Source organism: Lygodium microphyllum, chromosome 25 (genome assembly GCF_053477565.2).
Source record: "Lygodium microphyllum isolate KBCC chromosome 25, Lygodium_microphyllum_v1.1.10, whole genome shotgun sequence".
Taxonomy (NCBI): Eukaryota; Viridiplantae; Streptophyta; class Polypodiopsida; order Schizaeales; family Lygodiaceae; genus Lygodium; species Lygodium microphyllum.
The window spans coordinates 6897424-6914789 of record NC_141159.1 but is presented as its reverse complement, the minus strand read 5'-3'; the positions used below and the strand labels follow the sequence as shown (position 1 = coordinate 6914789).

Below are 17366 nucleotides of genomic sequence, written 5' to 3'. Positions count from 1 at the left end.
AGTAGGTGTTGATGATGCTTCTCTTCATTCTTGCTAAAAACAATAATATCATTAAAGAAACTACTGACATATTGTCGATGATCTCCAAAAATATGCTCCATTATTTGATTGAAAGTGGTTGATGCATTAGTTAATCCAAAAGGAGCCAACAAGAATTCATGAAGACCAAAGGATGTATAGAAAGTGGTTTTATGTACATCATGTGGTATAACCTTGATCTAGTGATAACCACTCTTCAGGTCAATGTAGTTGAAAACCTTTGAGCTTCCTAGACGATCTAAAATGTTGTGTATTTTGGGAATAGGAAATCAATTATTCATAGTGATTTTGTTGAGGGCTCTATAATCATTTTGAATGTGCTATCCTTCTTCGAAACAAGAAGAATTAGTAAACAAAATGGTGAGCTACTTGGCTTGATTAGTCCATGGTTGAGGTCTTTGACTTGCTTTTTGATTTTTTCTTGCTAAGGGCGGCTCACACAATATGGTGCTTTATTTGGAGGAGAACTGGATGGAATAATATTAATATGGTGGTCTTCTGGCCTTTCTAGGGGAAGTTGATAAGGAAGATCTTTTGAAAAACAATCTTTATATTTTTCCAAGAGTTCAAGTTGCTCTTCATTTTCATCATTCATATTATCTTTTATATCATTGACATAAAGTAAATAACATTGAACACAATCCTTAATTGCTTTAGAGACTTGCATATAGCTTCTTATAGATATGGTATCTCCAAATACTCATGGATGAATCTTGTACTTCTTGTCTATGTTGGTGAATTCTACCTTTTTTTTTTGAGAGAAGATGGTTGAGTCTACTCTATGATTCTAGTGAGAAAAATTGGTTGGCTATGGAGGAGAGAAATGAGAGAGTAGAGAGTGTGCGAGCTGAAGAGAGTGTATTAGCTCAAGAGTGAACGACAAAATGAAAGTACAAAGTACAACTAAAGTCTACATATGACAGAAATTACATTGGGCACTACCCTTAATGGGCAAATTCTAATACCCCCTTGCAGTGCGAATGTGATGAAGTACAAGGATCATCAATCACTAAATGGTAATACATTCAATGACTCGCGGAAAGCCTTAAACTTTTTACGTGGTAAAGCCTTGGTCAAAATGTTTGCAATATTTTCCTGTGGGGGAACATAATTCAAGTTGATCTCTCCTGCATAAGATCTTTCTCTAACATAGTGGTAGTGAAACTCAATGCGTTTCATGGGAGCATGAAGCACAGGATTTTGTGCCATTGCAATAGTATTGTGACTATCTGAGAGAATGGGTGTAGGACCCTTTAATAAAATGTGTAGATTAGCAATTTGCACAACCATACACATGCAATTGTTGTTATGAAGGTTGCATTGTACTCAACATTACAAGATGAGGTAGCCACTTTAGGTTGTTTTTTTACTAAGCTATGAAATGCATGAACGGCCCAAAAAGAAACAATATCCACTAGTAGACTATCGAGTATCTGAGTCTTTAGCCCAAACTAAATCATTCTAAGGCTGTGGTGGCTGCAAGTCTCCCCCTTGGGAAATATCAAGGCATGTGTTTGAGTGCCTTGCAAATAATGGAAGATTCACTTAACAGCTTACCAATGAATTGTACGTAAGCTGTGCATAAATATGCTCACGTGAGATATTGCAAACTGTATGTCAGGGTGTGTGTTGCAAAGATGAATAAAGTGTCCAATAGCTTGGCTGAAAATTACGTCATTGGACATCTCACTACCATCATGCACAGAAAGCTTCAGTATTGGCTCCACTGGAGCAAGCATAGGTTTACAATCTTGCATGCTAAACCTATTTAGAAGCTTTTCCACATATATTGACTGCGACATGATGATACCATAGTGATTTTAGATGAAGTGAATACCCAAATAGTAATGTGAGAGGTCCATATTTGATATATTAAATGTATTCTTCAATTTAGCCTTAAAATCCGTAGTTCTATTCTCTTTAGATTTGGTGAGCAGTAGATCATCTACATAAAGAATGATGACTAGTAAGCCCCCCCCTTCATTCTTAATGTAGAGTAGAAGGAGTTGCATTGCTCTTGAACCCTTTGCTATTCAAATAAACATCTATCTTTGAATACTATGCACGAGGAGCTTGTTTCAAACCGTACAAAGCCTTGTTTAACTTGCAATTCAAGGTTAACCTTGGAGTTTGTGATACATAGACATCCTTATGCAGTTCACCATTGAGAAATGCTGTCTTAATGTCCAAGTTATGCACTTTCCATCCATGTTGGGCAGCAATAGTAGTAACACATCTAACGGTACTTGTGGGATGTGGGAGAAAAAGTCATCAAAATCTATTCCCTTTCATATCCTTTGGCAACCAAAGCGTGTCTTGTACTTGTCAAAGGAACCATCAATCTTGCGTTTGAGTTTTAAAACCCATTTAGTGCTAATAGTCTTCTTACTAGATGGCGACTCAACAAGATCTCGAGTACCATTAGTAGCAACGGGGTCCAACTCTTCCATGGCGTGCAACCTATGTACATCCTGTTGTGTGTCATCAAATGAAGTAGGCTCATCCCCATCCAAAAGTGAGCTCATGAATGCATGCTCATCAAGAAGAGCATCTACTTTCAAAATTTCCACAAAATGTGTCCCCCGTACATCATGAGCAGCTTGTCTAGTAGCCTTTCGAGTGCGTTGAGGTAGAGGAGCATCAATCTTACTCTCTTAAAGAGTTTGCATTTACAACAGCCCTTTCTTGCTCAATTGCTTGGTCCATTGCTAGAGGCAAAATAAGATCAACCAAGGGCTGATTTGGGCTAGGTGGAGCAGCAACAGCTTGTTGTAATATATCTGTTTTCGCATTTACAGCAGACATGGATCCCAATGCAAGTGGCAAAAGACTCTCAAATACATCACTAGTCTCATACATAGCTGGCATTCCAATCTAATCCTGAGAATAGGCTGCATTTTCAACAAAAAATGACATCTTTGCTAATAAAAATCTTTTGAGTGCAAGGATCATACAAATGAACATCTTTACTCTTCGAAGTGTATCCAATAAAAATACTTTTAAGTGTTTTATCATCTAGCTTCCCATGAAGCTCTTTAGGCGCATAAGCATATGCTATACATCCAAGCACAGAAAAGTAATCCACCTTTAGCTTTCTGTCATGCCATGACTCATAAGGAGTGATTGTCTTGAGTGCCTTAGTTGGAGCATGATTGAGAATATGATTTGCACATTGAAGGCCTTAAGGCCAAAACTTGTGTGGTAGCCCTTTGCTTTTTAGCATACATTTGGTCATTTCCAAGAGTGTGCAATTTTTCCTTTTAGCCTCTACATTCTGTTGAGGTGTCATCCTCATAGTGGCCCGATGTGTAATGCCATGCTCAAGCAAGAATGTCTTAAATGCATGAGACATACTTCCCCCCTTTATCCTTGCGTAGTATTTGTACCTTCAAATCTATTTCTGCTTCCAATTTTACAACCAAATTTGAAGTGTATAAATACATTTGACTTTTCCTTGAGGCTATATACCCATGTGTAATGAGAATAGTCATCTATACTAGCAACAATATACAAGTGACCATTAATGGCTCTAGTCTGCATAGGAGCACACACATCAAAGTGTATGAGCTGCATTTTCCAGACAGCGTGCATTGCACTATCCTTCTTAAAAGCAATGTGCTGTATTTTCCCAAGTATACATCCTCACATGCATGCAGAGGTGGAGTATCAACTAGAGGTAAGGCATCCACCATTTGATAACACTTAAGTGTCATCAAACTACCAAAGCTCATATGACCATATCGAGCATGTCAAAGGTCGGCATTTTGCATAGTGGGAGTAAGTGTACTGACTCTGGGTATTGATATTGGAGTTAGCTTTGGTGTAGGTAGATACTCTTAGTTTTGGATGGGGTGATTTTGGGTGTGGGTCTAATACCCTTGGTGTTTGAGCGACAATTATCGTCTACATGGCTAGGTTTTAAAACAATCCCTAAACTAATTAGCTCTTTAAAACAGCCCCTAAACATGTAAATTACCCAAAGTTTTAGTAAATTGTGCACGGTCCTAGAGAGTGTTTGTGCCCCATAAGCCAAACCCTAATTTGCGAGGATCCACTGATCTATAAATAGACAAGTTGCCCACCATTTAGTCTATCCTTGTTTTGCAGGTCACATCAATTTATACTCTCTCTCTTGCTATTGGCATGCAGTTTTCAGCCTTCAGCTTGCCTACATTAATTGTCCAACCTCCATTGATTGCAACCCTACTTGGTGACTTGTTTTCTGCTGTGCTGCTAGCCACCTGGTGAAGGACAAGCTACGTTTTGCTGCAAGACTATTACGCCAGCAGCCATTACCAGCTTTCCTCACTTGCTAGCTCCCAAGCTCGGGGGTGAGCCCATCTGGCTCTATGGTTGGGAGGTGGGTTTGACGTCTAGTCCCTTTTATGATGTGTTTGGCTTGTGCTGTGTCTTGTGTGCAAGTTGGATCCTAGGGGAACATTTCATTGAATAGTCATTTTCCTCACTTCGTTCATGAGGATAATGTTGAGGACAACCCCTATTCATAAGGGGGAAGTGTTATGTCCAAGGACATAACAAGGCGCTAGTAGCATTGGTCATAGTGGTTACGAAGTGAGGAAAAAAGTAACAGATAGTATATCAGGAGACAAAGAAGCTGTTAGAGAGATCTTTCCCAAGAAAATAGAGGCACACTCCATGACAATGGGGGGAACTATAAGCCAACTCCTAAAAGAAGCAAAGTCTTTATCAATGGGTGAATACCTCTTGTGCCTAAACTTGAATATCTTTTGAGGATGCCTCCAGGAATGTCACACACAAGACCCTTCGAAGGTCTGTTTGGGCTGCCGGATTGGTGGTTGTTGGCACGATGCATCATCATCATCCTCTCTTGAGAAGGGTAACTTCGGGTGACGAGAGCCTAATGTCCCCCTAGGATCCAACCTACACATGAGACATGATGCAAGCCAAACTCATCATAAAAGGGACTAGACATTAGAGTCACCTCCTAGCCATAGAGCCAAACAGGCTCACCCTCGAGTATGGGAGCTAGCAACACTCTAGGTCATGATCACATCCCAAGGGTTGGCATCCCATACCACCAACCCACATCATCTTGGTGTATGGATGCATCAGCCATCGAGCCAAGAGTCCAAGAGTGGCGATCGCACAATTAATGTGCATAATAGGGCTTGGAGTCCTATAAATAGGACTCGGTTGCCCTAACCCCAAAGTGTCCTTAGTGCATTTGCACTAAGTTACTTCATAGCCACTGTGACCAATGCTACTAGCACCCATCCGGATGTCTAGGGATATAACAGGATCCATCTCCGATGGATGTCACTCTTTGACTACTCCCATTGGTTTGTCTTTGAGCATCTTGTACACTCTTTCCATCATTTATAGCATTCATTCATTTCGAGTTCTCTCTCTTCTCTGTTTTTGTTTTTGCGTTTTTGTATTATTATTAGAGTTAGTGTTTTAGTTGGATTTGTACATTCTATGTTTTCTTAGTGCAAACCCTAGCATATCTTCATAGGTGGGACTAAGGGGCCAGGTGATTCTTGTCCATTTCCTAAGTCCTTCAAAGGAGGTGACTCACCAGCACAAAAAGAGAGTTTATGCGTTTGAGCAACCGAGGAGGGTGGTATAGTGTGCAAGAGGGGGATTCCCCACACAATAGGACCAAAGCAAAGAGTGCTCTTGCTTGGAGCTACTAAAGTATGCAACCTCACACCATATATGATATGGAGAAGGCTCATAGTGCGCAGGTGGCATTCCTGGCAACAAAGCATCAGGGTGATGCAGATATGAGCAATGTGTTTCCGTGAAGACTATAAATTGGCATCAATATCCAAGCAATAAGAACGTATATTTTCATATGATGGTGGAATTGACATGACGAGTAATCTATTGATTTACTATCAAGCTGCCCTCGTGGACAATATTAAAGTTTGGTTGTGAGAGTGCTTGCACCTCTTGTTTCTTATGGTATGAGTCTATTGGGGCAGACTCTTGGCAGACTAGACCATCTTTTATCATATCCTAGTTTCTGGTTATTTGACTCTGTAGTTTGTATCTGGGTTCTGTTGGCTAACTGGTTTGTAGGTGCATGACAATACAGGTTTTCCATTGCAATTTTATTATAACAAATCCAATCTCCCTTTTTATTACTGGATTTGTCCCTTATTTGCTAACTGAATAATGTACATGTAGCAGACAGACTAATGAAATCAATTAATAGTTTTTTGTATGTGTTCTTGCAGGGAATTGGGAGAGTCCTGCTGTTTGGGAGACACCTGGTCAGTGGGAAGGGACAGGGGGCAATTGGGACCAGCTGAGCAATGACGATGGGATGTTCCATGAGGAGTTTGATAATGTTTTGAACTGGGATGATTCTGGTGCTCGAGAAGCTTTTTTCATTGCAAAGGAAAGGTATGAAGCAGGTTTGAGAGGTCAGGTGTTTCCCATTCCACTTCCCAGTCCTGACATCTACAATCAAGTTATTGACTGGGATACATATGAGGCCTTTGATTTGCCGGAATCCATTGATACTGGAAGGGAAGAGAGCAAGGGGCAGAGAAAAAGGGGTCGAAAATTCGGAAGATTTCATGGAGATAGGAGGGGAAACAGGCTCTATAATCACTGTGACAATATTGAACATCATGGCCTGAGGCAAACAAATTGCAAAGTAGATATTAATACTCAGAATAATGCACATAAGCAGCAGGATTTGGAATGGGATTTCAGAGTACCTGAGTCAAGTAGCTTGTCAAATGCACAGCCCTGGCACACCCCTCCAGGACCAAGAGAAGGACAGCTTTCTGAGTTGTGCATGAAGCCCCAGGACCAAAATGCTTGGCATTGGAATTTCCAATCACAGCCTAGTCATCACATGTGGCGGGAGTCTAATATTTCTTCAGATCAAGCAGGAAGAAGATGGACTTATAGGAATGATCTATATCAAAATTCATATGGTTTGTGGGGTGGTGACACATCCGTCCATCATCAAGGCTATCCACACATATCTGGTACTGCTCAGATAAGTTTGAAGTGAACAGAGAAAACTGTAATTGTGTGATTTGATTTCGTTTCTAAAGCAGTATAATGTTATTTGGCATCAGGCAACATGCATTCATCTGGATGGAGCATGGCTCAGCACCAATTTAGTGGAAGACCCCATCCAGTCCAATCAAGCCTTGAAGACCGGCAGTGGAGTAGACAACCAGGAAATTTGCACTCTGATTATCCTGGATTTTTTAACAAGCCTACGAGGTGGGGGCCCTCTAAATATCAATTGCAGCATAACTGATGATTTCTTGCATTGTACAATGTCTATTGAAATTTGAGAATTTTGGTCTCTCTAAAAGAAGTATGATTATGCATGCTAGTGGATTCATACTAGCATCTAGAAAGTTTGTCCAGTTGCTGGATGGGAGCTCAGAAAGAAAGAGGCAGTGATGTGCAAAGAATTTCAAGAGGAAAGCCTGTTTGCTAGCTGTACAGTGTATGCTATCTCCAGCAGTTGTGAAAACGTGTCTGTGAACATGGAGCCCTGAATGAGTATCTCTTATTTGTATATATGCAGTCCTCATAAAGTATTGAACCATAGCCTGTTGGTATATGTTGTGCTGACACATACAAATAGTATGCAGTCCTCATAGAGTATTGAACCATAGCCTGTTGGTATATGTTGTGCTGACACATACAAATAGTATTGAAGCAACAGAGGAAGTAATCAGACTTGCTGTTTACAAAGAAAAAACGAGAAAAAAGGAAATATTTATGTAAATTTTGTAAGACAAAAGTGGAATATTATCAGTGTAAAATACATCCTTTTGCGTCGGTTCGTTCCATTCAGGTATTGTGTTTAGCAGTATTTCAGCAGTTCTATCCTCAGAACAAAGTAGACTTGATTTTCTATGATCCTGTCTCCAAAAGTTCCAGCTACAATCTTATGAGTGAATTTCAAGGCTTTTGTGTTCAATTCAAAAGGTGCAAATATTTCTATCATTTTCTTGAAATAGCGATGGGAACTCTGATTAACACCATATGATACTGTGGGATGGGTGAATGGATTTTCAATACTTTTCTGATTCTCCACTTTTCATATGGAGTTCTAGAAAATGTTATCAACCATACTTTTTATATGTTTCACTGAACCAGCATGACTGTTGCTTAAAAATAAAATGAATTCCTTGAAGCGCACGCCTTGGATGTTTTGTGCGTATGTTGCATATATGTAGACTGTTGTAGGCTGTTCAGTGCAGTTTATTGATTGAGTTTGTTAGTGGGAACCGTTGTAGTCTACTTGTTCTCAATCAATTTTGTTTTAGGGTGTGTGGTCAACTACATTAGCAAGGAACTAAATGCTGCAAATTAATCCACAGTTTTCCATTTCTCAGTCATTGCATCCACTACATATGCTTTGGAGTTCAAGTCAGTGCTCTAGGTTTGAAACATTTGCTAAGATGAACACAGTTCATATCAGGAGATCAATCTTAGCAAATGGAGTGGCTTTCGATGTGTCTTCTTGCATTTCTTAGTGATAGAAACTCGTTATTGGTTCTTTAGAGAGATTTGACTTCATTAAACCTACAGGACTGATTGCTAGTAAAGAAGCTCCTTGCTTCTATCATGGGAACCCTTCCAATTGTGAGGAAAGCTAGGTTAGATTTCGAGGAGCTGTTCTAGGAAAAATGGCTATTCTTGGTTAAATTTTTGTTTATAAAGCCATCAACACCCTTTTAAGGCCAAGGAGAGTTGCTGCTTAGTCTTGTCCATTTTGCATATTAGTCAATCCAGCTCTTTGAGCCTTTCTTAGGTTAATAGCTATGGGAAATATTTGACGACAGGCTAAATCCAATGTTGTTAAAAGAATAGCAAGGTTTGGTTTGATACTAAAATCTTGATCCATCTGTTGTTGAATTTGACAGCTCCTATTAAGAGGTTAAATACCAAGGACTTCAATTGCTATTCTAGTTGTAACTTGCATCAATCTAATAGTATGCTATGTTTTATTATCACCATTTGTTGAATTTGGTGATTCCTATTAAGAGGTTAAATACGAAGGACTTCACTCGCTATACTAGTTGTAATTTGTATCTAGTAGTTTGTATTTTTTTATTATCACCATTTCTCCAAAGACAATCCTTGAATTATCCCAAGCATGGTAAATGTTAAAGTAGAAGCCACCAAGACTCTATAGTGTACTATACTTTACCAGGTAAGGGAAAGTCTATTTAACTAAGCTATTAAGGATAGTAGTACATCCTCAGGACCTTGTCTGAGAGTTTCAACCTTGTCTAGATTGAAGGAGTTTATCATACATTGATGCAAATTTTGATGGACTTTGAGCATCCACAATCATATTTGCAGCATAGTTAGCGAACATTGGGGTAAAGATACCTCCATTGGAACAAGGAAGTCCTTTGATCTTGTGAAAAATTGCAAGGAAGTTCATGTTCTTGAGCAAAGGATGAGAAGCCATGCAAATAAAAGAGTAGCTGGAAGGCAAACTTGCGTTATGGATCTTCTATGTATATATCCATTTTGCAAAAGGTGGCTGAAGGCATTGTTGAATAAAGCATTGACAATCTTGTACAAAGTGCTCCCAAATCTCATTCTATACAACAACAAAAAAATGAAGTCTTCAAATCCTAGACTTTATTCTCAAAATAAGGTCTTACAATACAAACACTTACAAATATAGAATTTTTTTTATTCTCGAATCCAAGACTTTGGTCAAATAAGTGTTTAGCATCGTAAGGCCTCTTCAAACCTTATGCAATGTCCTTTGTAGTTCAAATGAGCTTCATTAATTGAGAGTTAATTCTAGAGAATTATATCTACAACAGATTGAAGAATGTGAAACATGATACCTCGAGACATGCAAAATTGGGTCACAAAATGAAAAGGAAAATGTGGCACAAATTTTTACAAGGGTTTATTTTATTTTGAAAAAACGTGCAAATAATTTTCTCTTACAACTTTATTTTCCATGCCCTTTGCACATCCCATCACCTCTCTCTCTTTGAAACAAAGTGGGGTCATGAAACATATTTTTAAAGAAATGGCTTCTTCTATTAAAAACTAGTGGGTGGTTTCTATTTATAACCCATGTTTTTTTGCACATCCTCATTGCATGCCCCATCACCTCCTTCATGTGCATCTCTTCATCTCTCTTCTTGTACCTCTTCCTCCTCACCTTCATCTCATCTCTTCGTACTCCTATTCCTTTGGCACACATTCCTCCACCTCTACTCTACCTTGGGTCTCCACCTCCTCAAACAAAAATGCCTTCCCACAAGGATTGTACTCATGAACATCCATTTTTACCCTATATAATTTATTAATGTATGTTGCAACCTATACGTTGTGACGAGTCGTGAATATTAATTTCTAGATGAGCACATGAAATAGATGTTTTTGTTTTAACGGGTAAGATTTTTAATTCTATGGTCTAGGTAGAATAAATAATTTTATGTATTTTTTTCTTCCTCTAATAGTATGTATGGATCTATTTTTTCTCCTCTAATAGTATGAGTATATAGTACTTTTAATTATCATAGATAGTGTTTTTTCAAACCTCAAAACCTTTAGGTAGCTAGCGAAAGGAAACATGAAAATAAACCTCAAAACCTTGAAATATGAAATATGACGAAACATTTTTGGCAGACTATAAATAGCAAACCTTTTTGTTTTCATTCAGCATTTTACAAAGATTAGCATTGTATAGAGACCAAAAATTGTTGGAGATGTCTCATTTCTTTTCATGGAGAGCACACTACTTTCAATTGCTTCTTGATGCATGTCCCATCAAATAACATATCCTTATCTTAATCAATTAGTTTGAGACAATATTTTGAGAATTAACCAACTCTACTTGCATTCACACCAATATGGTGAGAACTAATATATCAAAAAGTTGCAAAAACTCAAAGCTTAGTAGTATGCAAAAAGATGAAGCTTAGTAGGATTCAAAAAGGTAGTTGCTAAAGATGAAGCTTAGCAACATGCAAAAAAATCCTCCATCTTAATTATATCAAGAGTAACTTGAAGATTTTTCTTTTTACTTGTCTAGAAAGGGAAGCTTCATGGGAAATCTCTAGCTTCAACTAGCATGCTCTAGAGAGGGCACACACTCCTTGCAACTTAATCACATGAAGTATACAATAAACTTAATCATACGAAGGATACGAATAAGTTGATAACGAGGAGATAGCAATATGTAACAAATAAAGCATCCTTGAGCAATAATAAAACACAAACTCTTGTGAACTTAGCTTGGGTTCTCCCATATCTCTAAAAGACAATAAACAAGTACACGGTTTACTATCCCAATTTGAGATGGGATCAATTCTAGAGTTTTTGTTGTTTCAAGACTTTTTGAAACTTTTCTTTGTAAGTAGAACGTTTAAGAAAGCATGCAAATAGTTTGAATGGGGCAAGGTCCTTGTGATCCTGACAACAAAAAATAAGTCCATGATGTTAAATAATTAGATAGAGAGAACAAAATGGCTCAACCAAGTGAGTTGCATGGGTAGTATAAATCCATGTATAGAGGTACCTCTTCATGTTGAATTTGTACATCTCTTCCACCAAGTAAACATACTCAACGTTTTAGATTTGTCACAATGAAGTCAATATATTGTGGAAAAGAGATAACTGATGTGCTTAGCTTTAGAGAAGCCACAACCCTATCCATCAAATCATGAAAAGAGAGAACTACCACACTTTAGAGTGATCCATCACTCACATGTTTGTGATCAAAAGATGATGTCACCACATTCCAATCCTTGACTAATGATTTGGAGATCATAAATCATTGCATTGTTTTATTCTATCATAGCTAGAATTTGGTAAAGAGGATGTTGATGCTGATAAAGTGATCAATACCACTACTTACTAGCAATGAGGAATTTAGTACATCCTTACAAATGATTAAAGTTCCCTCTAGAACCTCTTATAGGAGCACCAACAAAGCAAACCAAACCAAACCATGGAGGATCACAAATGATTCTCGTTACTACATGCATCTTTACCTTAGAATAGAGGCATTTTCATTCCACGGTGGTCTTTGACTTTGCCTTTCATGTGTGAAATCAACCTTACTTTACCTATAAGAAATTCAGTTCCTTTGTGGCGCATCACATATTGTTAAAACTTTGAGTTTCTTGAGTGAGATGTTTTGAAACATAAAATCTTACTTTTAATATTAGCTCAGTTATTAGTCATGAGATATCCACTTATCAAATCCAAAACCAAAATAGGGGCACATGTATATTGAAATGCAATTAGATCATGTCGCAATGATGAGCGCATGTTCATCTCCAAATATGTTGGGTAAGCCAAAATACATATTTTATGACCTTTGGGGATTCAAACCATGACCACAACATAAAGTCTACCAGTAAGGCCTTACGTACCTCGGCTACAAATATGCTAACTACACATAGAACAAGCAACTTCTCATATATACATAAGTAGACATGCAAGCACACAACCTAGGTAGGCTACATGCATGTCAAAGGACCACACACATGACCAGGTAGTAGGAAAAGAAAATGAAAAACACACAACACACATTGAAAAATGCATGTAAACAACATAAGCAACAAACCTGTTTTTAAAAAACACGTACATTAAAGGAAGTTGTACATGCCAAGGTGTCATGCATTTACATTACACAAGAATAGGTCAGAATATCATAATATATTCACCTCCTTCTTTGCTATTACCATTATTCTCTTTCTCTTCTTCAATTTCCTCCATAAGCTCATTGCTCATTATGGGATCAAAGGATCTAATTCAAAAGTCCCTAAATAGTGCTCCTTGCAACCAAGTTCTAGGGTCCCTTCGATCTGTACTTCTATGCATACAATTAGTTGGTTCCACGTCTCCATGCTTTTGTTACATAATTATGCAACATGTAATAGTAATGGAAGGTGCCAAGGAGGAGTGAGTAGTGAGTTTCCTAAGAATACTTCGGTTAACCCTCAAATGAACAAGGTGGAAAATATGGAAAATCTAAAGCAAAAGACAAGGCCAAGGAAAAAGTGAAACAGAAGACGAAGGCGCACCAAGAAGAATCTGGAAACACAAGAAGTGCAGAAAAGTCCTAAATCAAGGGAAAAGACGCATGAGAAAAAGCGCAAGTCTATACTATTTTTAAAAAGCGCAAGGCACACCATGGTTTAATTTAAGAGTGCCGGGCTCTCACTCGTGTAATTTGTAAAGGTAGATGGGTGGTAGGAAGAAAGCTAGGAAGATAGGAGGACAAGGGGAAAAACGGCCGGCCATGTAGAAAAGGGGATAAGGGGATGACAGCCCAAAATGGATTTAATGTTTTGTATATAAAGTTGAAAAGTGAATGAGAAGCTCATTCTTGTGTGTGGCCAAAAGTGGGCTCCTCCTCTTCTTCTTCTTCTTCTTCTTCTTCTTCTTCTTCTTCTTGTTCTTGCTTGCTTGAGCTTGTGCTTGAGAGAGGGAGTGTAAGAGTGTGAGGGAGTGAGTGTGTAAGGGTGAGGGACTAGGGAGGGGAAGCTCTCCATCTTCTCCTCTATTCTTCTCTTCTCTTCTCTTCTCTTGTTTTACTCGCGGCAATGGAGCTTGGAGCTTGAGGATGGAGCTTGCTTGAAGCTTGCACTTGGATCGTGGAGCTATCGGAGTGTGCGTGAGAGGAGGTAACCCGATCGGCATGGAGGTAAGCTTACTACACTCATGGATAGATGGCACATCGGTTATGTGAGAGGTAGCCATTAGTGCTCGGCTTGGAATGCTTGAAGCAATAAGCGGTCCATGGGTCTTGGCGGTTGAGCGAAAGCTCCCACATTTTGATTCCGTTGCCGGGACCAATGGATTCAAGCCTTGAGCGCTTCGAATTGAGTGTTGAAGTAGGGTTTTCCCCGAACGAGTGCTTGAGCTAGATAGGTAGAAAGCAAGGGAGTTTGAAGAGGTATTCGATCTCCTTAGCAAGTAGGTTTTTGTTGTTTTGGACTTGGGAAAGTATGATGGAGTAGTGTAGGTATTTTTCTTATGATTTTTTCTTGCATTTAGGAAGGATATGAGCAAAACATTGGAGCAAATAGTAGGGTTTTTTGTTGCTGTATGACAGGCTGAAAAAGAAAAAAGAAGGGCTAAAAATGAAAATTTGGGGTAAATGTTAGTAAGGGAGGCAAGACTAAGGTGAGTACAGACCTGGACAGGGTGATAAGGGGCCAGGAGTGGCAAAAGCAGGGTTTTAGGAGAGCAGGAGGGAGGAAGAAAGCTTCGTCGTGTGGATCTACTTCGATCTGGCCATCTAGGAGTTATTTGCCCAGCCCAGGTAATTCCACACCTTCCTCTACATGAGTAGGTTGGATCTGGAGGTGCTTAGCAGGAAGGAAGCCCTCGATCACTCGGCGCGATGAATTCTTTGAAGTCTGGTAAAAATCGCGTCGTGCTCGGCCCATCTGAGTGACGGCGATTCTGGGCCGAGTCCCAAAATCGGCCCTCGGACCGCTTGACCATTTGGTCCACTACACTCGGACGCCTTTCACTCAACCCGTCTGAGTGAAGCATTCGAACAACCTTTGAAATTCGGCCTTCGGCCTTGCCGACTTGGCCCTACCCCACTTGGACAAGTTGACATTCGGCCCGGTCGAATTCACCACTCAGGCCTCGGCCAACCATCCTGCTTGGCTCGAGCGACCCAATTCAACTCTCGGCCCATGCAAAACTCGGCCCTTAGACAAGCCTAATTCGGTCCTCGGCCCGTCCGAGTCATCCATTCGGCCCCTGCAATTCAGACAAGTTGGAGGCCGAGTGTGGATTTCTCCAAATTTTCTAGAAATTTGTCCAAACCTAGTTAGAGCTCAGCCGCACAACTTGTCACGAGTCCTCCTAACGCTCAGAACTCGATTCTGGCGCAAGGAATAGGTAAAATAGTAAGGCGCAACCGCTTAACAGCTTGTGTAGGTCGTTGCAAGACCTAGAGTCCTAGAGACAACCTGTTGAACCATAAACTCCCCGGACCCCCGCAGAGGGGCTCTGCCCCCTCCGCACCTCCCCCGAGTAGGTTGGAGAGAAAACACGCACCGTGACAGGTCCTCCAAATTAGACCCTAGTGTAGTAATGGCTCTACACGAGCATGGATTCTCACTTGCAAAAGAGTAACCAAAAGCTCATACTCGAACAGAGACAAATAGAGACCCTAGAACCTCAATGGGCCAATCTAGCCAACAAGGGCAGAAAGGACACACTGTGAAAACACATAAGTGTTGCATTGGGACTGCATCTAGTCAAAGCGGAAAGCAACAACATCAAGCTACAACTACGAGGATGACTAGATATGACAATCCTGACGATAGATGCTCCTTGAATAGCACTGCACAGATGATCCAAGACATCAGTGGAGAATCCACATCTGGTCGTGCAGTTGGGGACTCAAGGGCATTTATCAGAAGGCTTAAATTTACAAGCCAAGACTCGGAAGACGAAGACATAGTACCACTTGCTTATCTTAGGGTCAAACTCACCGCAAAAAGAGAGCATACTATCGATGCCTGATTGATGAAGGGGCGGATTTTAATATCTTGACCTATGAGGCATGGATCCTACTAGGCCAACTAGAGCTCACACAGACTAATGCAACTCTTAGTCCTTACGAGGGACACCCACAAGCACTTATAGGGAAGTGCAAAATCCTTGCGGCAATTGAAACTGAGAGCTTGCTTATCCTATTTCATGTTCCTTCAAATAATGCTAATTGCGGAAAGGAAACCCTCCTAGGAAGACCCTTTTAAAGGGCGACCAAGTGTGAGGCCAATTATGTAGCATAGAGGATACACTTGATACTACTAGGTGTGAGGATTGTCACAATCTTTAGCAAGAGTGACCTCATTGAACCTCGAGGGAAAGGCAAGGAAGGTGCTGACATAACAGTCAAGCCTGCTAATGAGGGCAAGGACTTGTTGGAAGAATTGATACAAGCATAGGTTGAACAACGAGAACCAGTGAGTGAGGCCATGCCGGAAACAAGAAGGTTAGGAAACAATGCCAAGGACGGGCTTTGGACTTACAAATATCATAGAAGACCCCAAAAGAAGCCCAAGCCTTATAGACAAAGGCATCAATGGAGGGTCAGCACAACACCGCGATGGATATCCAAGGCGTTGCTATGTGCTCAAGGGTATTATATAGGTAATCGATGGATTTGGGTGCCAAAACCCCTTGCTAAACCTCCTCTGTCGACTGAAGGCTAAATCGTATCAAGAGCAAAGAAGCGTAGGAGGAGATCTAAACGAAAAACCAAGTCTCGAGTCAAAAACATTGATGTGACCGAGCCCCTCATGGTCGAAATCAAGAAACCAAACGGGACTAATCGGAGGGTAGATCCTCAGCCTAGCGTGCTTAACAAGCAGATATTAGATGTAATCGTTGAGGATATGCAAAAGCTACTAGTGCCTGAGGAGCCTTTGACTCCCCAAGAGGATAACGGGCATCATAGGCACAACATTGCTCATAGCAAGGTTAAATGCTTAATAAAGCAAATGGTAAAATCATCTAATAGCCACGAGCAAATCTCCCAGCCAATGTCGGAGCCACTTAGGAGTCCCAAGTCTCCTACACCCTCTTTTCCTAAACGGACACAAGAAGCACAACAACAGTCATCAAGTGTAGGTGCTCAACCCCAATCTCTATCTCCATCTAAGCTTCCAAATGTCCAAGAGGTGGGACATGAAACCATATGTAGCTCTCGGCCCAAGGATATGCATGTGCAACCTAATGTGACTAGATCAACTCATGCTCGATCTACACAAGTGAATGCTCAAAGGGAAAAAAAAGACACGACAACTTCTGATCGCCCTAGGGACTTGATACTGCAATCTAGTAATAGTAGCCAGTTCATTGAAATAGCTGCTACTACTTCCAATCAGGGATCACAGCAGTCACAACCCCTGGCCGTGACAACGCCCCTTGCGGAATGTGTCCTTAGCAATTCACCTATGGAGAAGATGCTGCAACCAGCATCCTTGACAACTCCAGCACTTCCAAAGCACCTAAAGCCTACGTTGGAGGAGTTAAATAGAAGGGAATTGGCTGAAGAGCTAGACTCTCCAAAGGAGAGGCAGTTGTACCCTCACAACCTAGCGAGGCTTTTCAGCAGGCCACAGCCATGTCCCATGAGGACACACTAGAGAAAGAGAATGCTGACGCCCAGCCAAGCACATCAATGATTGACCTAGTTCAAGGTTCCGAGTCTTCAAGGGATACACCTCGATTTCCTAAGAAAAAGAAGAGAAAAGAACAAAAACAACAACGACAGTTGCAAGTGGCTGTAGACCCCAAGAAGATTGAAACCAAGAGTGCCGAAGAGCTGAGGAACA

The 17366-nt window shown here is 40.4% G+C and overlaps 1 protein-coding gene across 3 annotated transcripts in view; it reads left to right on the top strand.

The window, feature by feature from the left end:
* Positions 1-7828, top strand: part of LOC148013874 (uncharacterized) — a 52338-nt gene extending 44510 nt beyond the window's left edge. For 2 of the 3 annotated variants that reach the window (XM_087667211.1, XM_087667210.1), the window contains 3 exons: positions 6264-7028; positions 7122-7272; positions 7389-7828. In XM_087667211.1, the coding sequence (XP_087523337.1) occupies positions 6264-7028; positions 7122-7272; positions 7389-7458 (986 nt within the window). In that variant the 3' untranslated portion in view covers positions 7459-7828. Of the gene's footprint in view, positions 1-6241; positions 7029-7121; positions 7273-7388 lie in introns of all 3 variants that reach the window. The other variant, XM_087667212.1, reaches the window with a different exon arrangement.
* The last annotated feature ends 9538 nt before the right edge of the window (positions 7829-17366 follow it).